The sequence below is a fragment of the Melozone crissalis genome, unplaced genomic scaffold (assembly GCF_028551555.1).
Source record: "Melozone crissalis strain CALT ecotype California unplaced genomic scaffold, PUWL_Pcris_2 ptg000042l_1, whole genome shotgun sequence".
In the NCBI taxonomy this organism is placed as follows: Eukaryota; Metazoa; Chordata; class Aves; order Passeriformes; family Passerellidae; genus Melozone; species Melozone crissalis.
The window spans coordinates 55355398-55376515 of record NW_026535820.1 but is presented as its reverse complement, the minus strand read 5'-3'; the positions used below and the strand labels follow the sequence as shown (position 1 = coordinate 55376515).

General features: G+C 37.7%; 1 protein-coding gene across 3 annotated transcripts in view; it reads right to left on the bottom strand.

The window, feature by feature from the left end:
• The window catches only part of CDYL (chromodomain Y like), a 105234-nt gene that overhangs the window by 9747 nt on the left and 74369 nt on the right, over window positions 1–21118 (bottom strand). For 2 of the 3 annotated variants that reach the window (XM_054285143.1, XM_054285144.1), the window contains exons 3-4: window positions 1532–1779; window positions 753–925 (exon numbers count right to left, since the gene is read on the bottom strand). In XM_054285143.1, the coding sequence (XP_054141118.1) occupies window positions 753–925; window positions 1532–1779 (421 nt within the window). Of the gene's footprint in view, window positions 1–752; window positions 926–1531; window positions 1780–12864; window positions 12910–21118 lie in introns of all 3 variants that reach the window. The other variant, XM_054285145.1, reaches the window with a different exon arrangement.

The following is a 21118-nucleotide window of genomic DNA, read 5'->3' as shown; positions in this document are numbered from 1 at the left end:
GTCACTGCATAAGCAATTTTTACATGAAATGACTGAAAAATTTCCTTTGATAAAAATAACTATAATCATCCTTATGAACCAACTGTGCCTCCAATGAAACAGGTTTTACATGGCCATGGCCTTTTTTTAGAAACATGACCATTGATAACAAGAACAGAAGAAGGGCTCTGAAAGAATATAGGTACTCTGAAAGAATGCAAAAGATCGGGATCTCAAAACCAATGCTCAAATGTACTTGTTTGTATTACTAAATGTGTCTCCAAGATCCATACTTTTTTCCGTATATTTTCTTCTACTTGGTCATAGTTCAGATCAATTTGTTTAAATGTTAGGTTTGGTACCTGGCATTGGGATGATAATCACAAGTATTAATCTACTCCTCTAAAATATCCATCATTCCACTTCTCTGAATGTACTATATCAATTTACTCATTCAATACATGTCTTGAATTTTGGTGTATTAAATTTGTTTTCTGGAAACCCTAAGGCTATTGAAGTAATTTAATATTGGTTTTAACTGGAGGAGTATTGCAATACTCCCAGTTTACACAGTCAAAATTGAAAATTAAAAATGCATGAAATGACAACCCAAATAGAAAAGGACAAAAAGCATAAAGGAGTGCTGCACACTATAATGTAACTGGTGAATGTCTGAGATATTTTTGAATAAGAGGCTTCTGAAATAAAGATAGAACAAACCAGGCCATATGATGAACAATACCCATCAGATAACTGAAGACAGCCATACATACCTAATAGCTTCTGCCATCTTAGTGCTTTCCTTTTTTCTATCATCCGTTAAACGTCGTATAAAATAAATAAAATCAAGACCACAGCAGAAAATGCTACCAACTGCACTGAACAGCACAAGTTTACTGTCATCTGCAGCTGCTGTGTTCAGTGCACTTTGGACTTCCTTCATTACCTGGAAAATAAAAATTTCATAAGAATCATTTTAATCCATCATTACAAAGTAGCATGTTGTTCTCTTCCCTTCCACCCCCTATGAGACCCTTCAACATCTTTAATTTTTCCTTAGGATCCACTCAACCATCTTATTAGAAAAGTTAACTTCCTTCATTATCCAAAAAAAGGAAGTTAATGTATCAGAAGCTTTGCATTTCAAAAATGTAATTAGACAAAGATAATTAAATCATTAAGGAAAGATCTATTAGGTGTGATCTGTAACTAAAGCACTCATTCAGCATTTCTGTAATTTGGACAGCAGATGGCATATGCAACCAGTGCAGAAAAAAAAAGAACCTTAATGGAGGCTAAAGGTTTTTTCAAGTTGCACTTTGTAAATCACTGTACATCTTATAAAAGACAGTACACATCAACATGGTCAGGTAACAGAATTTTTAAATGCAAGTGAGTTACACATAGAGTCAAGTGTGCATATAACACCTTGCAAGTAGGAACCTGTATCGTGTTCTGCGTACATTTGTGCCTGAATAACAAGCAGAAAAAAGGCAAGGACTTCAAATTCCCTTCCCCTCCCCTCCCCTCCCAAAATCAGAATTGTTCTGACCTCTGGATTTAATGAATTATTTTCAGACGATTTTGTTGATAGCAAAATGTGTGTGAATCCATCTTGTTTCCTGACAACAATGTCTCTGTACCGGTACGCGCTCTCCGTTTGCCTCACGCTGAAACGCAGCCTTTTATCAAAGGGCTGATCTCTCCTGTCATCAATAAACCTTCGCTTGCTGGCTGTCACAGATGTCTGGATGTTGGTTGTACCATTGGCTGCTAATGCTTCCATAAAGGTGGGTGTACCTGGAAAGAGTTTAAACAAGTACAATTACATTTGAGTAGCTCACCCATCTCAAAATCCCTGTTAGCATGAAAACATGCCACTCATATTAAAACCACACAGTAAATATGAAATTCTGTCTCCTGGAAGTTATTGAAAGAGACACTGTGAACAGAGCAAAATTGAAATGACAAAGGGATTCAAGAAATTAATTTTACAATTTTGAGAATATACAATTAGAATAAGTCAAACAGACCAATTTTCATACACTTATTTTTAGAAGGGGAGAAATGTGTATTTAACCTAATACCAAGGCACTTCAGTAGGTTAATGGTCTGCTTTCTCCCTTTCCAACATTTTAAAGTCATTTAACAGCATCAACATTGCTAAGAGAAAGCAAAAGCCTTTGTTTCAATCAGAAGTTATTATAAAGAAAAAGGCACTTAGAATAAACTAAAGAATTTGATTGACAAGATCATAAAAAGCATAACAGTTTTACAAGAAAAATGGAAATTAAGAAATGCAGACTATACTTTGAGAGGAGTACAAGACCCATGAAGTGATGGATAGTTTAATGGATTCACAGACAATGAGATCTTTCTCATGTTAAACATTTTTTGCTACTGGAATTGGCAAATAGAGAATTAAGTTTTGCTGGTCTTGTTCCCAATCCCTTACACAGAAGGAGTTTGAAGGCATGCAAGTAAACAGGCCATTCCTCATGTCACAGAAGGGACAGGCTTTTCTGCAGTGCCCATTAGAAACATAATATCAAATAATTACCATTCATTAGAGAAAATAAGAGAACATACTGGATCTATAATGCCTGTGTATGTTTAGGTCTCCATGCAAAATCTCCCCCAAATTTGTCATACTAAAGTAATGGAGTGTGCATAGGAGAGGGGGGGGATTAAAAATATTGGGAAAATGTGTTAGACTCCAAGACAGTAAAGTTTTGAAAGACTTGTCCTGGGAATTGAGCTCTGGGACTAAATTCTGGAAAGCCACTGCCCTAATCTCACTAACAGGTACTTCAGAACATCATATATGCATATGATGTCTTAGGAAGTAGAGTTAAACCATGTATAAGTAAATTATTAATTAAATGTTATTGTAATTTGTCATCTTTCTGAATAAGTTATATTTTTAAATTATTTCAAATTTTAACTACAACATATTTCAAACACTTGTGCATCCAATGAAGACATTAAAGAGGCTCACTCGAGTAACTGGAATGTTCAATATCTTGATATTTCAACTGTATTAAAGTGCTGCTTACCTTGACTCATATGGAGTATGAGAGAGATAATAAGAAAAGAGACTAATTAAAATTTAGAACACTATACATTTTCCTACTTATATTCCAGAAATTGTTTCTGGATATAAATTAAGTTTTTATATCAAATAAATTAAAATAAATAGTTTATTATAAATACATTATGATTAATTAGGCAAGTTGTCTGTTTAAGATCTATACAATAATAAGATTTTATTCTATTTTTAAGGTCTTTCTTGTTGTATTAGTGATTTACACCTCTTACCATCTCACTTTTTGTGAAGTTCAAGACAATTCAGAATTTTTTAGTTGTTTAAAGTGAAGAGTAAGAAACTGGATTCAGTTTGAGATCAGTTTCAGAGACAGATGAACAAAATGAAATTGAAGATTAGTATTTTGTATTGAGACAAAGATTTCACATGTATTCCCAAATTCCTTTATAAAATTCCTTTCAACTTCATTTCAGCAGAATAAATAAAAATTTGGTGTATACTAAATATGAATTTGATGAAGAAGGCTTTCAACTTTTTTTGAAACCATTTTATGGCAATTACATTCCCTTAAAAGAATTCTCCTGAAAGGGAATTAGCAGCAACACCAATGTTGCCTCATATTTCATTAGGAACACAGCAAGAAGTTGTCCTTTTGTCCTAGCCATAGTGAAGACCACGGAGAATTGGGAGAGCAGGATAGACCAGACTAAGCTAAAACAAGAAGTCGGTAAATTTGTGCAAGACCTTTGAGCCTGTATTTTCCTACGACTCATTCTTCCAAAGATATACAAATACCAAAAAATTACTTTTGAGATGCAAGAGACAATGATTATATACTTTGAGAGACAAAACTTCTGGCAAGAAAGATCAAGATGCAAACACCACAGGCCAATTTTCATGCTTATTGAACTGGCAAGAGACCTCCTGATTTTTTATATAAACCCTGTCTACACTTATCAATAGTTGGACTTTCAAACCACAAGCAAGCGACAGCTGCAATTCTGGAAGAGGAAGAAGTCTCCTCTTTCCAATCATGTAAACACTTTTTTTTTTTTTTTATTCCAGGATACTTAGACTGGAATAAAAAAATCTGTCAGCTTTAGAAACCACAATTCTGCACAGGGAGACTCAGCCAGCCAGTACAGATCAGAATATGGCACAGAAAGGTTTAACACATGTTTGTTAATGCTTGTCATTACTGATGGAAGTTTGGGACCCTGTATACCTGACAGCACAGGGGGCTCCTTCTCTTGGTGTTTGGTCCTTGGAAGCAAAGGGACAACTCAGAGAACACAAAGCAGTATTTAATTTTTCAAGTATATAAGCAAAGGCGGTTTTACTGCTCAGTCTTGAACACACGGTACAACAAACAGGGATGAAAATAAAAAAGTTCAACTGAGATTTAATTGCATTGCCAGAGGTTTCCTTACATGAAGACTTTACATTAAGGTGACTTATCTTCAGGATAATTACAGCTGTATTTTAAAACAGAGTTTTGTAACAAACCAAAAGCAGTTCTGCATTTTAGACATTAACAGAGATAGCATAACAAAGATAAAACACTACGGCCCTCTCCTTTCAAACTGAGCTTCCAAAAATAAGTAAGGACTTGGAAAAAAAGGCAGTTTACCCTGGATATTGTCAACTAATGAAGAACTGTTTGTTTAAAGTGTAAACAAACAGCTTATAGTTATATAAAAACCTTTCCACCTGCAGATTGTTAACAATGTGATCTCAGAGCTGAAGACAGTAGTACTACTGGACAAAGCCAAAGCTTCACTATACAGATGCAAAAGGAAGTTAAGGAATACTTTGTTCTGCAGCTGTTGACCAAAACCTGGTAACAGACAGCAATTTCAGGCAACTGCCCTTGGAGGGAAAAAAACTAAGGCTATGAGCAACAGATAAGAAAGGAACAAGTCTTATCCAAAGGAAGACAGACACAGAATACCAGTTTTGGGAAAGAGGCAGAACAAAGCTGTTTTTGTTAAAAACACAAGTTATGCTCACTTTACAACAAAGCAAAATTAAAATCCCAAGCACCTCTCTAAGATATTCATGCCTCACTACTACTGAGAAGTTCAGTTTAGCTTACATATCAAACCTTGAATACAAATACTCCCCTCCCTGCAACAACACTGGGGATACATCCGAAGAGATGGTATAAAACCAGCCAAGCTTCTTTTGCACACTTCCTTTTGGGTACATATGTGTTGGTTCTCTTAATTCAAGGTTTGACTGACAGAGTGTGCTGTCTCTGAAAGCTTAGCATAGATGCCTAAGGAACAAGCACAAGAACATGAGAGGTGTGAACAATACTGTCTGAGTATTTTCTCTAACTCCAGCCACCACAAACTTAGCAATTACTAAATTTGCATGCCCAGAATCATAGGCTGCAGCAAACCCCATGTATTTAAATTCATCTTCTCCACAGGATTGTCCAATTTATTTTTGAAACCACTATGGGTTTGTCTTCCAAAGTATCTCTTGGCAGCAAGTTCTGGAACATACATGTTAAGTTTCTTCATTCCTTTCATCAGAACCCTTCTCCAGATTGACTAGCCCCAGTCTTATTTCCCTTTTCTTCTTCCAGAAGCCAGTCCAAGCCTGCCATTCTTCTCCATGCCTCTTCCTCTTCTATTAACTCTTGGAACAGGGCCAAAAATGGCACACAATATTCAATATGGGGTTTGTTTTTTTTTTTTAAACTACCACCAAACAGATGCTTGCAGAAAACTATCCAAAACAAACCCAATGCCATTTCCCTGAGCAGCAACAGATAGCCAGGAACCAGTCACTGTTTCATGTTTTGTTATAGGCACAGTTTGGTATGTAAGCCTGTTTTGTCCCCTCCTCAATGCCTGGCATTCATCTGCACTGAAAGTCAGCTCTCATTTTACTCATGAAATCACTCAGTATTTTCAGAGAAGCCTGATGTGTTCACAAGGAGCTTTTGGAACTCCCATGTCTTTCCTGTACCCTCCTGGCACCACTTATGTCCTTTCCTACACTAAGTGATGAAGGGGTTAATGAGAAGCATCCCACTCGAATAAGCAAATGAACAAACACCACCAGCAGCAATGTCTTAAAGTGTTAACTGCAGAAATAAAACTGCAACTGTAACTGATTAGAGCTCAAGCACCAGACAGGGAACAATATGATCTGGAAAACTGATTAGTAAAAACAACTTGAATTTTCAATGAAAAAAGAAATTAAAATCTAGAAGTAAGTTACATTTTTTTCCTTAAATTCTTTCTGTACTTTTACTTTTTCATTGTACCTTGTATGTGTAATTCACAAGAGTTCAAAATTAGTTGTCCAGTGCAGGTTGCTTCACATTTAATTTTTTGCCTACAAACAGAGGTGTTTTGTTACATGTTCATATGTATTAGCAATCTCTAACTGTAAACACTGTTAAGCTTTTCCAGTCTTAACTCTGCACTACATCAAATATTTCACACGAGACAGGAATTCCAGACAGCGATACCACAATGCAAACATAACACAGAAGAGCTTCCAGTATTTTTTCCACTTCTTCTTCACTGATTACACAGAAAACATCTTAGAATTGTAGTGCATCAGCACAGACTAGAGAAACTAAAAATGAGGGTTCTAAACCTCCTATGTGCTTATTTTTTGTCTGAGTTTGCATATTAATAGCATTTACGTTTTTGAATCAAACGAAAGTTCCACTTTGAAACATCACAATAAATATTTGCAAGAAAAAGAAGTCTCAATTTATTGTACATTTATTTATTGTACATTTCACCTAAAATGCTGATTTGCTCTGTGTTTCTGAAAGAGCATTCAAAATGTGCTGGTCATTTATGTAAGAAAGATGCAACTTCAGTTAATACTTTCCAGAATATGGTGTTTCCTGGATACAGAACCCAAACCAACCAGCAGTAAATTGTGCACACCCCAGCAACAGAACAGGCATCCCCAAAGAAGCCTTGGGGGAGAGGGGGTGGGAAAAGGACAATATTCCTTCAAATCATAGGCTGATGATGACTGCAATACCGTGCTGCTGATACCCTCATCAAAACCCTTACTGTGGGGAGGGTTTGTTCCCTGCCACACTCTCCTTGCTAAATGAAGTGAACCACTTCTGATTCTGTTCCAAGGAAATAGGTACACAGGCAACCATTAGATGTTCTTCAGCCATCTTCTGTTGGTTTTGCAAGTATGCCACATTTCAGTACAAGGACTACAGGTTTTAAGAACAGATTAACTGTTTTGATTATGATAGAACTTGGTGGAACAAAGCAACAGGAAACTACAACTCAGCAGCAAGCAGTCATGCAGTGGCTGGCAGGCTTGATTGTCAATGTCTACCTTCAACTCCTAAAAAGACCTTTTCTTGTGCTGTTTAATTACAACTCTTTTCCATATATTATGTATAGGTATTAATTGTAAATATAACCTGGAAACACTGCTCCTATTAAACCTACATTTCTTACAGGACACTGCTGTTGTGGACAAAATTAATATGAGAAGAGAAAAACACACATGTACCCCAGTAATATTTCTCTACTCAACTTCTGAAGTTTTTCTACCTTACACTATCTTTTAATCCTGGTTGCCATATCACATTTAGAGTAGTATTGTCTACAACAGCCTTTTCCTCCCTTGGGTAGATATTTTCCTGTGTTTCTTAGATTACTCAGAGCCATCAAATATATTTATATGTTATTTTAATATTATTAGGAATAGGGCAGCATTACTGGTCATACTGGACTTCAGTAGGTTATAAGCTATTCATTATTTTTGCTTTTGGATGTCTTTCCTTTTCAGAACATAAGCATCCATGTGAAGATAAACTCGTAATGCCAACCAAAACCACAACTAATCAGAACATAAAATTCTATTACTGGAAGTGGGCAACCAATACAAGAGAAAATGGCATTTCTTCACCCTTGAGTTAAATAGATTTACATTAGCCTGACTACTTTATATTGTTTAAGAGGAAATAATAATTTTTAAAAATTACATATGTTAAATGATGGAAATAACAAAACATTAGACCTAAGATTTGCTAACACCATGCTCACAAAAGCAACAAGGATAACATTAATAATAGATAAATTGGCAACATATCTTTTAAGGAGTATGCTTAAGTTTTACTGTCTTTGAAGAACTGTGCATTTTTATGCATAATGTATTAAGTAAATTTTCCAGTCTCACAGTGGAAAGAAAATGTTCCACTCCTAACAACTCCAAAATGTTTTCCAAATACATCTCCGTTCTTATTATTTCACCAAAAGTAGAAAAACAAACACTCCTCAGGTAGCAAAATCTCTTTCTCCTTTTTCATGGATCAAGATAAATTAGAACTGTTCTCCTTTCCCCTTCCACAGCAGTTTTAGCCTGTTTTTGGAGTGATTTGTCTTCCACTGAATCTATAGTCAAGGTGCTATTGACAAATAGAAAACAGTACACTACTGTTCTCATAATTTTAGATGGCTGTAAGGAAAAAATATAGATAAAAATTCCTAAGTGCCTCCAGTATTACTCCAGTCAAGAAATCCCAGCCATATTTCACAGTAGCATGCACTAAAGTATTTGATGAGGGAAGCAAAGAGTTAGTTTCATTTCTTTTCTTCATGAGTAAGTCAAATCAGAAAAGCCTTTCCCAGGTTACAGACTCCTTCTTGAGATATTTTAATACTGGGAACATTTCATAAGGGAAAACTCTCTTCTATCTTGATATTTTTGGAGCTGTAGGTTATCATACCACAGCATTCATTCAAAATGCTCTAAAATTTGAGAGTTAAGCAAGGACATCTCTCGGGGCCCATCTACAGAGGGAAGCTATTGCAAAATAGGCTAAGGTTTAAACTTGAAGTATACCCAGCTATTTCACACTAACTCCTAAGGTGAAGATATTCTATATTAAGAGCACTTCACTGCAATTCAATCCAATCCCCTTGAGTGATGTGAAAAATGGCTCTCTTTTTGTAGGCTATCAGTGTCCCAATGTAAGGCTTCTCTAAAACAGATACTGCCAGAAGACATCCCAGAAGTTTCACCTATAGACACAAACATATACGTTCAATAGTACACATTATATAATGCTTGTAAGGACTCTAAAACACCTCAGCTAGATTATGAATTAAATTTAAATAGATGGCTATAATACTATACTGGCATAACACTTATGCCAGTAACACTTACTAACCTTCTTTTTGAAAACAAATGTAAATACTAATTGACATGTTCCTTCTTATCACATAGACAAGGTTTTCAACACCAGACTTTGCAAGGGTTCCACTCACAACTGTCCCAAAAACCATTTGGCATTTTAATGCAGAAAACTGATAGAAAAGGCTCAGGACTTCCACAGGTTCAAGACACTGCTGTGCATGTGTTAAACTTCCCAGGGAACCCCAAGATCAGAATGCTGGAGTGAGCATCCCTGCTGGACAAAGGCACCTCTATTTTTATGCACCTACCTCAAAACGTACATGTGTTTTTCCAGCCACTATCTGATGTCTGCTATTCATAGAAGCTGTCGCAACCTCCCATGTGATATTCAAAAAGAGGTTCATTAAGAGGTGGCAAATGAACCTGAAGCCATCATCCAGTACACCAAGGGCACACAGCTGTGAGCCCTAACACCACCAGCTACACTCTATACTTGAGAAACCTGCAATACATAATGTATACACAGGCAGACTGTTCTGCAGCAGCACCCTCGTATCAGAAATTTCTGACCTGGAAGAAATAACTGGCTGGGGTGGGAAGAGGAAGGGCAAAAGAGGAGTCTCTGACTTTTCTAAGAGGTTCCCAAAACCCTGAAGTGAAAAACTAAACATTGCAGTGCTTGGGTATTTAGTCCTGATCCTTGCACTTATGCAAGAGAGATGCCAGCTCCTTGATCCCTTCTCCTGCCTGAAGGGGTGTAGAGCAAAAATCAAGAGCTGGGCATTGGCACCAGTGGGAGAAAATAGGGTGAAAAGAAGATTACAGGTCTTGAGAAAGTGTAAACACAGGGACCTCTGAGCAATGGGAGATGAAAAGTATCTTTGGGTATCTCACTCAACGGGTGCTGGATAGTCAGGTGCTCTGAACTAAAAAATTAATTCAGAATAGTATCACATTCACCTTGCCCAATCTGCCCTTTTATACTGTTGCAGAGGATAGGATCTACTGGCAACAGCTGAAAGGAGGCATGATGGAAACGAGTGACAACCTGTGTTTTCAAGCTGAATCTGGTCTCTCCTGTTTATTTTTTGGCTATACTAGCTACGATCAGCACATATACGAGGACTTGCATCAACTGGAGAACTTGTGAAGCATATCCAATAAGATCCTAATAGTAATAATCATTATCATCAACAAAATAATACTCCACCAAAGCAATAAAATAAAAAAAAAACTCAGAGAAAGTTCTTAAGTCAACAGTAGAAGACTACCAAGAGTAAGACTCAGATCAGATGCTTTGCATGAAGAAAAACATGACATGCTTGCTCAATTAGGCTTTTTCCTATACCACTGCAAGAAATCACTAGAAAGCCCAGGAGCCATTTGTCTTCACATCATTTTGCCCTGACCACGGTACAAGTAGTGCAGCTCTCCACACCTGGGATTTGCAGAGACAGCAAAGATCTTGAACATGGTGCATAGTGTAAGAAGGACACAGATCTGCTGGAACAAATCTAGAGGCACTGGAACAGGCTGCCCAGAAGTTGTGGATGCTCTGCCCCTGGAAGTGTTCAAGGCCAGGCTGGATGGGGCTTGGAACAATGGGGTCTAATGGAAGGCATCCCTGCCCCTGGCAGAGGGGTGGGAACTGGATTATCTCTTAAGGTCCCTTCCACCCCAAACCATTCTATGATGACGGCCACAAGTCTTGCCTGTCATAAGTTTTCATTGCATTTTGCAACAAAGTGGTAAATAAATAAACCTCCCCCCCAAAAAGGCCCATGATACATCACAGGGAAACAACCACAGCTGCAAGCAGCGAGCAGAGAAGGCATCTCAGTCAGCAGCTGGAAGGGCTGGAGGCAGACAGCTGCCCTTACTCAGCAGGATGGATCACATGCATGGGCTCTATTTGGGTGCATGCTCTCCATACTGCTGAGGAAAGCAATAGGCATCCGTGGAAGACCTTGGGCTTTCTCCTGCATTGGCTGTTGTCATATTTACGAACAAATTATCAAAGGAAAAGATCTCAGACAAAACACCTGAACTGATAAGTCCATTAACCACTAATTAAGTAGTTAACTGGCTGCCATACATAGAAAATGGTTTAGAGCTGCCAAAGTGGCTTCCCTCAGGCTACAAAGCAAGGAATATAGAAGCCAGGATTGTTAGTTACAGGTGGTCCCTATCCCCAAAAGCTATTTTTTCCTGTAAGAATCTGCTTGTATGAAATACTGGATTTTTTTCTTTACAGAAATTATTAGTATCCAGATTAAAATACAAGTACTAACAAAGATACTATTGCTATACAGAAGAGACAGCTAAAGAAGCAACAGAACTAGCATAGTGATTTTTAAGTGGGACATACTATTTCAGCAGCACCAATGTATAAATATGAAACTACAGCCTCTGAATTATTACAAAGACTAATACCAGGAGGCTGACATTTTGAAGGGGCAGGAAAAAAATATTAAGAAATCAGGAAGTTACATCTGTGGCAGCGAAAACAACCAACCAAGAGAAAAACGTGTGGTTTAAAGCAAATTTCCAAACAAGTTTCACAAAAGACAAACCAGTTAAGGTCTGTCTCCGAGAGCAGGATACAGCAACTACCATCAACCCTACCAAAACCAAGGGAGGCTTAGCTGGGTACCATAATGGTTGCTGCTACACAAAAACCAAGAACAAAGTGTATCATGTCTGATACTTCAAATCAAAGTGTGCAGTGAGAGAGAATTTCACAGTTTGTGCAGCTGGCAATAGGAAAGTAAGGTTTATTTGACTATTTAGTGATGTGGGGAGGAGCACATCTTTCCATGGGAGTCATACTGATGTGTTCACAGTTCAAGAGCAAATTCATAGATTTTTAAATATACAAACATTGCAAATTCACGGAAGGACTTAGATCCACAACCTGTTAATTTTAAAAAGTAGGGAAAAGGAAAAAAAAGAAATCTCCATTTGAAGTTTGGGGTAGCAGGTTGTTAAAACTCCCACTGCTGCAATTCCAAAGTCCATTACTGATGCCTCATGTTCAGCAGGAATTTCATACAGCTGTGCTCAGACTTATATTTACTAAGAGGTGCTTCATGGGTGACAGGGTCTGAACATTTTTAGGTACAGTAGATGCTTACAATCCTAAATCTTGCCTTAGGGAACAATCTATTAAGAACACACAGAGAAACCAAAAATATCAAGGGGACTCACTAGACAAAAGACAGAAGAATTCTATTGAGTAAATCAAAGATTGTGTACACAAAAATAATGGGACTAGTACATAAGTAGCCACAATTGTGAGCTCAATTTCAACTTGGAAACCATTTAAACATGTCACAGATAAGACAGAATGATAGATGAATTACATGACTGGTTGTTTCCTGAAACCTGCCAAGGACCCACCTGTTCATGTCAGATTCCAACCACTAAACAAACAGAACAGAATTGAAATTTAATTTCTACTAAGATGAATGCTGTGCAATTTTAGATAGCCATGTTATGTAAAAAGATATTGCATTAAATACTTTTCAGACAAATAACAAGATAGCCCAGACATAAGGAGAGAGTGTAAAAATGAAACTGAACTTATACAGTAATTGAATTATTTTCTTCAGGAGTGAGATGTAGCTTCAATTAATGCCACATGGTTAAACAGGTCAATAGAAACTAAGGGGAAAAAGAGAATATGCTATACTTACAAGAAAATAGGAAGTAAAGAACACTGGGAAGAATACAGGGAGATGCTAAAACAGATAAAGAACGGGTATTAGAAATGCAAAGTAAAACTCTGAAGTTCTCATAGTTACAGATGCTAAACACAAATTATTTTTCCAGTGATAAAGAAAAAAAGGGAGAGGAGAATTAGACCAAAATCAAAAGTGAAAGGCGGTGTAAGCTACAAAGTCAATTAATGCAGTCAATTAAAATACTAGTGGTGAAACCAGCATGCCATAAGAAATCAGAAAAATATTTATATTGGGCATGAATATATTGTACATACAACAAATGACAGACTAAAAGGATTGACCATAGCAAGACTGCTGACTGACAGTAAAAAAAGGGAAACAGACAAATGTGGTAAGTTTATATGGGAAATGTATCATAAGTGAAATACCTCCAAGACTAGCTTGTTTAAAGACTAGCAAATTTGGTAGGTACTTTGGTTAATAAAATTTGTAGTTATGTAGTTTCAGATATATGTAGAAGAAACACTTTTTAAAAAAGGCAGCCTTAAACCTACTCCGTTTATTTCTGTTTATAAACAAGACAGCTCTCAAAGTCAAGTTTCAAAAGTGTCCTTCCAGTTAAAACCTACTGGAGATCCAAAGCAACACTCAGGAGAGCCATACTGGGTATCAGAAAAATTTCATCTTTTTACAAGATGAAATTTGTTGTATATTCATTATATTCATATTTGTTGTATATTAATTACTTGGAATATATTTTACCAATATTTTGCAGTTTCATACCATACAAATTTTGAATCAGAAGCTTCCCTATAATATATACTTACATATGAATGTCAGGATTTAAAAATAATAACCTCATCACAGCAGCAACCCTACTTTGCTCAGCATTGAAACTGTACACATAGAATTATTCTCAGTTCTGCCAAGTGGGAAATATGTTTAAAACTAAAAATTTTCTATCTAAAATTACTTTTGCTTCCTAAAAATCCTAAAATGGGACACTCAAAAATGGAAACTTGTAGCAACAAAGATGTCAGGGTTTTGTATAAGGATGTTCTGTGGACACTCTCTGTCACTGGCAGCTTGATATGCAGAGTTATAAGAAACTCTGCATCTCCATTTGATCTCAGAATATGTCTCCACATCACTAATGTGTTGCCTAAGATTAACACTTGACTAGAACAAAAGTTATTGTTTAGAGTTTTCCATTTAGTTTTTATCTATACATCAACATATTTGCATCTTGCAATCATAAACACCTTGTCTTTTCTCAGTTACCATACTTGATGACTTTTCCACACCAGCTACATCACAAAAGATACCACACCATTAGATATTTCCCCCTACAGCTCAGTTCAAAGGCTATCAATCTCAAAGATTTTTAAGCTGTTCTTTTGAATAATCACAATTAAGAAAAATGTTGCAGTGGGATCATCCTTTTCATTAATTTTTAAACTAAATTATAAACTTACTGAAATTTCTAGAAGAATTAATGTGGGGTTTGTTTTTCAAAGAGGGATTACTTCCCTCCTGACCCCACCTGCCACCCCACAAAATCAGGTAAGAGACTACAAGCAAGAAGCAGCGCGATCACATCTTTGCTCATATCAGACCAACACTGCAAACAGAGTAACCAAGTTCATTCCTGATACAAGGAGAAGTCTGCTGCATGTATGTCCTCAGGCTTGATTACCCTTGCTGCAAACCAGCAGTCTGTTTAGCCGGAAAATTCAGGAAGATCGCTCATTCCATAAGCCTTAGCATACTCCTGGGCAAGCAGCACGCACTGAATTACTCTGAGGCACTTAAGTATCAATCTAGTTTACATAACATCAAAATTAAGATTTGTTTCCTTTCACTGCTCTGTTTCTTCCTTGTATAGCTTGCCACATCAGAAACAAGTCACTTATAGCAGGTATTTCTGCCTGACCCAGAAACAATGCACCTGGGTTCCTTAACACCATCTCTGCATCCACTGATGCCTCTGCTGAACCATTACAGGGTTCAACCAAATTCCAATTTAAAACTATCACCTCTACTTTCACCTCCTTTGTTTTTCCCTCTCGAGTAAGACCAATGGAATCCTAAACCAAATTTACAAAAACATTAAATACAGTTCAAACACTGCGAAGTATGTGGGCAAAAGTATTAGTGTTTTCCTTCTTGAGGCTCATTATTTGGACAGAAACATCAACTTCTGACTAAGTGTCAAGAAATGAGTAATAAGCTGACATAAAGAAATGAAGACTTGCCAGAACCCCAAAAAAAAGTGACAAAAATAATGTAACAGCAGGAACAAGCCAAACATCTTTGTGGGGTGCATTGGGTAAACTTTCAGCCTGATCAATTCCCATGTGTAGCCAGCGACCAGGAACTCATCTGGAAGAGGAAGGGGGAAAGAGGACAGGATGACAGAGTAATGAAAAGCACCATTTCTAAAGGCAACATCCACACATTTTTCTCCAGTCTAATGACTAGCAAATAGCAATTAGCATTTTAAAATCCACTTCCTGCTGTGAATCTATCTTCTAATATTTCAGTTCCATGGCTACAAAATACACTGTGATTGAGAACTACTTTTTCAAACACAACATAACTTGTACTTTAGACAACATCTGTGGACTAGTTTATTTCCACTGTAGAAAACTGCCTGCAATGTAAACTCCTTAACCTCTCCCAAAAAAATAATAAGAAAAACCATTGCAGGCATCTGCAAGAGAAATACAGTGTAATTTCACTGCTGCCATCAATTTGCAGTTTACCAATGCTTCGCTAGAGAAAAAAAGGACCTGCAAACAGGATGTCCTGCTGAGACACAAAGTACAGTGGGAGGTGGGAGGTAAAGCCACGCATCTGCTGAGGCTGCCACAGCCTGCAGTGGGATGAAGCATGAACAAGGACAGTCAGAGAAGTGTGACTATTCATCACCTCCTCTTCACAAACAGGCACTTCCCTGCCTGCTAGGTCCAGGCAGCAAGAGTTTTGACTACAATAAATGCTAGAGCAGACTTCAAGGGAGAGGAAAAAGGACTAAAGTTCAAGCTGAGGTTTCACAAATCTGTCTAACAAATGCTCCAGTAAGCCCCCAGAAAATGTTGTTAGAGAGCACCCTGACATCTCTGAGAATTATATTAGTGCAATGTGTACTCAAAAAGCTGATTTGGGATTATTTTGTTGCCAACTTTGTCAGTCTTCTGAAGGACAGAGAAAACAGTGCAAAGGATACAGACTCTAAAGCTGATAGAAAAGGTTTTATTCCTAAAGTAATGGCTATTGTAAATAGTAGATTTCACTGCAAAACACATTCCTTTCACATGCCCTAACACATTGCCCATGCAGATGAGGTACAGAGGGACATGGCCTACTGGTGGATTTGGCTGTGCTGAGTTAAGATGAACTTAAGGCCCTTTCCAACCTAGATGATTCTAGGATTACCAGCCCATCAAACAATTTTGTTTCCAGAGAGAGACTCACACTGTTCCACCTTGGGTGGTTCTCTCACAACTGCTTTCTCCCCAAGATAAGTCTTTCATTGTGCATACTAGCCAGGAAGAAAAACTTTTCCCTTCCTTTTAGGATGGTTAAGGCTTAAAGTTCAAAATTTCCCCTTCTTTTTCATCCAGCTTATATATATATTCTTTGTCAAATATGAAAACCCAGTATGACGACCATGAAGTAGGAATTAGTCAAATGCAGAAGTGGGCAAATACTGGATTTTGGCTCAGAGGGTAAACCAGAAAGACAACAAACCTAAACAGGTGATTCTTTTGTTTTGAGATTTACTCCTTTTATGTATCAGTTTTCAAACTGTTCTGAAGTAAAAATACTGCTTCAAAACAGGGTCAGGTGTGTATTTAATAAATTACAGTAATTTGTATATAGGATTCTATGGTTGCCTGTTCAAAGCTTTACTTCTCCTGCAATTTTTAATGTTAAAAGGAATGTTACCTGTATCCATTCAGGAATAATATAATTTTAGCATTTACTACTGGACTTACTGTAGTAGTTTTAATTCTTTTGGTGTATGAGCACGAATCCATAGTCTTCATGTTACTTGTAGTAAATATAAACATGAAACAATAAAATTTGCAAACACTAATACAGCAGTTGAGGAAGGTTAAAATTGAAGCAGAAGGAACCCAGGAAAGGAAATATGCTACATTTAAAATTGATTGTGGCTTTAGTCCTACACGTGCTTAGCTAAAAGACAGAAATTATTTAATAGTAAATATGTTTTCTTTATGTTGTAAACTAAAATCAGTGGCTTGAATTCAGGCCTGTGCTGTTTCTAGATGACCCTTTAAAGGGTCTGTCAGTGGTTTTGCTCTGCTTTGGTAACTTTAAAAACTTTGTGACCATGTCAGTGGTCACAAAACAACTGGAAACAACAACTTATAACAATTACTTTCCTTCAAAAAACACCTCCTCTACCGGTAGGATTCCACTACAAAAGCCAAAGCATTTGTCCCACACAGGCTCTCTAGTGAGCTAGCATGACAGTGACTGCCCAGTGCAGTCACACTACACAACAAAGCAAATAACCAGGACTCATAATAAAGAAAGTGAAGTACAGTCCATTTAAAATCACGTATATCCTCTGCTGTGCATTGCATTTCACCTTATTATAACCCAAGAGGTGCCTTATAATGTCCTGATACAAACAAACACTTCAACAAGTAAACTCAAGTCAAACATTGAAAACAAGAATTCCCCTCATTTTGTACTTCTCACAGACAAAAACCCATTCAACAGAAACCCAAGTCTCCAGAGGCATGCACATTATTTTCAATGAAAAATTTGCTCATAAAACTCTTTCCCACTACATCCTTGACCAGCTAGAGTTATCAACACTGCTGATGTCCTGAGGGCATCTACAAAAACAGATGGCATTCCAACTCCATCACATTGCCTGAACCACCTTCTGTTCCACCAGATGACCCTCAGAGAAAATGTACCTCCATTTTGCAGTTCCTTGCTTTTATTCCTGCACACTGACACAACAGCTACTAACTGGCACATTCTGTAACCCCAGAGCTACAGGTGTTCCTCAGTAGTGTCCCTGAAGGATTCCTCTGCATGTGAAAACAGTTTGATTGAATCAACAACTACATCTGCTGAGCAGTCTGGGGGGAAGGAGGATGGATTAGATGACAAAGGTCTTTCCCAACCCAATTTTATAGTATTCTGTGATCACACTGTGTAACACTTCTGCCTTTCTTTCCCCACTACCTAAAGGCAGTTGCCTTTCAACAAGCTGGACTCATGGTATCAGGTGCAGATTAGCACACTGTGGACAGTGACAATTGGATTCTCAGCTAACTGCTGCTTTCAGTTGAGATGGGGAGAGCTCTGCCTGTGTCCTTGAATCAGCCCTGGAGGGAAAGAATCCTCTTCTGTGGAGAAGCCTGAATATTTGTCTGAGAAGCCACAACCACAGCTCCAATATATGTATCTGTACCCCTGCCATAAAGCTTCAGGTCTCATGCTACGCAAAGTCTTTGTAAAAATGTTCCTATGGACTACAGTCTCCACTCTGAAATGATAATTTCTACAATGATATCAATGCTGTAAAAATTACTCTTGGTTTACACATTATTTGCAAAATACTTCCAAATCAGAGGACTGGATCTATGACTGGGTATAAGAAATTATAGCCTTCTAACAGTTTAAAAATAATGATGGGAAAGACAGCCTGGGGTAAGAGGAAACTTCCAGACGATCAGATTAAAAATGACAATTCCATTTTTCTTCAAGGGTAAGGAACAAGAACAGCCATTCATCAAGGGAAACTGCTAATCTCCTTAGTTTCAGCACAACCAAAATACTGTCTAAATTAAATATGGGTGATGTTATTGGATAAACTTTCTGCAATACCTTTTGGACTGCCCAAGGGAGTTTACGGCTAACTCTAGGAATCATTCTCTGAGATGACCTTCTGCAATGCTTGGTGTTAAACTAGAATTTGGCAGGGTTACAGAGAGAAAAGCAAAGCCAGTCTGATTCCCCTAATATATTGACATTTAAGTGCGGACCATGATAAAATGACTTTTCCCCTGACACTGGGGGGGGTCTGGACTATCTGATAAAATAATAGTAAGAGTAGACATATATAGTTCAAGAGTGCCATGCTTCCCTGCCTTACTGCATTTATGATGGTGGGATGACGACAGTTAATTTCCGAGGGTGTTTTTTCCCAGTTTTTTTGACTTATAGTGGTTCTGCTGCCTGCTTTGTCCAGCATGGCCCAGTGTTAGTAGCTGCTCATGAATGCTGGAAGTTAACTGATAAACAAAGCCTATGGGGGAGGGAAGGGGGAAATTAGTTTTCCGTGAGTCTCAGCCAAAGCAGAGCCAGTTCTCTCTTGAGGGGCCTTCAGGTTCCTCCTTTTTTTCCAGCACTAAATCAAGGAATACTTTGTCAGGGAAACATTCTCATGAGCCACAGGAGTGTTCAGTAGCTGAACAGGAGTTGCAGGAGGGTGTTCCAGGCTGGGCTGCTTCTGTCCCTCTGCCAGTTCACAGCTGCTGGCCCAGGCTGGGAGGCAGGAGGTGATGGGCTCCCAGCAGGACAGGCATGGACAGGACACAGCAAGGGCACTGAGACACCCCTGTACAGTGAAGCACAGGGGAACGTTAGAGAAAGGTAAAAATTCTGATGAAACTAATCAAGGAGGAAGGAGGTGGATGGGAGAGGAGCTGAAGCAAAAAAAGCACTTAGCTGTCTGCCAGCAGAGGCAGCCACAGCTGGCTGCAGTTTGGTGAGCAGCCCCTTCCCCACCTGGTCTGCCCAGAGAGAGCCTCAGCTGCCCCAGGTCCAGCCACCCCATAGCAAAAGGAACTGCTTATCAAACTCCACAAAATCCACCCACACACCAAACAAAACCAATATATTTTTAAGGACAACTATTTCTATGCTGAGGAGATATGTTTGCTGAAAAGGAGACTGCTTCCTCTGCTGTTAGCATCATGTTAGTAGGAAACATCTGCAGGCATCATTACATTCATTTCCAAGCCAGACTGTGCTCAGTGTAGGCGATCTTCAGTAATGGATAAAAAATGAAGAGGGTTTTGCTGAGTGTGCACACAGCCAAACATTTTTAGAAAGACTTAAAAGGTGGCCAAGTCTGAACGGATTATAAATGATAATGATAGCAAAAGCATATCTCTGATACATGGGGCAAAGCTCTGCTAAATTGCAAATCATTGGACAAAGGCTCCTGTGAGGAAGGGATTATCAGCTCCACCGCCTTTGACAGCAAAGATATTCAGAAAGCAAACTGCAGAGCAACACATGGCATTCTCAGGATATGGGAATTCCTGACATCCCCTACGTTTCCACCATATAATTCCCTCTGATGCAAGCCCAATACTCACTGCAGAACTATCTGCTATTGACATTTTCCTTTTCTTTATTCTCTAGTAATTTAAGTTTGGATAATAGGTAAAGACCCTGAGGTTTTTGCCACTCCTTTTCTTAGAAGACTAAAATCTCAAGCCAATAAAATTTCATCACTTTCACGAAGTTTAAATACTGCAAGTAAGATGGCTAAAAACAAATCCAGGCCCCAAAAATGTGACATGGAGCAATGATTCCCCCTTACACTTTCAATGAAGAACTAACCATCAGGTATTGCACTGGAAGTTCGCCTGCGTGAACGCACACACACAAACTTCTTTGTAAACCTTTTTTTTGTTTGTTACGTTTTTTTTTTTTGTTTTAAAAATTTCTTCTTGGAAAATATATTCCTTCATCTATAATACTAAGAGATATTAATTTGCAGTGAAAAGTCTTCTTTCTCATCTGCTTAGCAAAGCTGCATTTATGATTCAAAAGAATCAATTATTGTTAAATTCAGTTTCTGTAGAGGGTTTTTTGTCACTGAAATTGATTCTTTTACTATGTGGATTTTAGTATTAAACTTCATTAAAGTAATTTAACATTTTATTATCTAATATACATTTATAACCTATATTTCAAAAATAGCTCTTGTTATCTCTTGCTAAAGACTCATTTCTTCATTAATTTAACAATGTGACCGCTTAAAGATGTATTTTTTTCACAAAATATGACAAAGTACATATTCATAAGTATTACTATTAAAAAAGCAAAAGTGACATATCAACAAATATAAACAAGCAGAAGCACACAGGCATTTTTCAGTGTATATATATGTTCATCCCAAACTTGATACATTTTGTAAATTAGTCATTCAAATTGAGTATTCACATCTCTATGGAAAGTTCCAAGTGCTGAAGTTTGATAA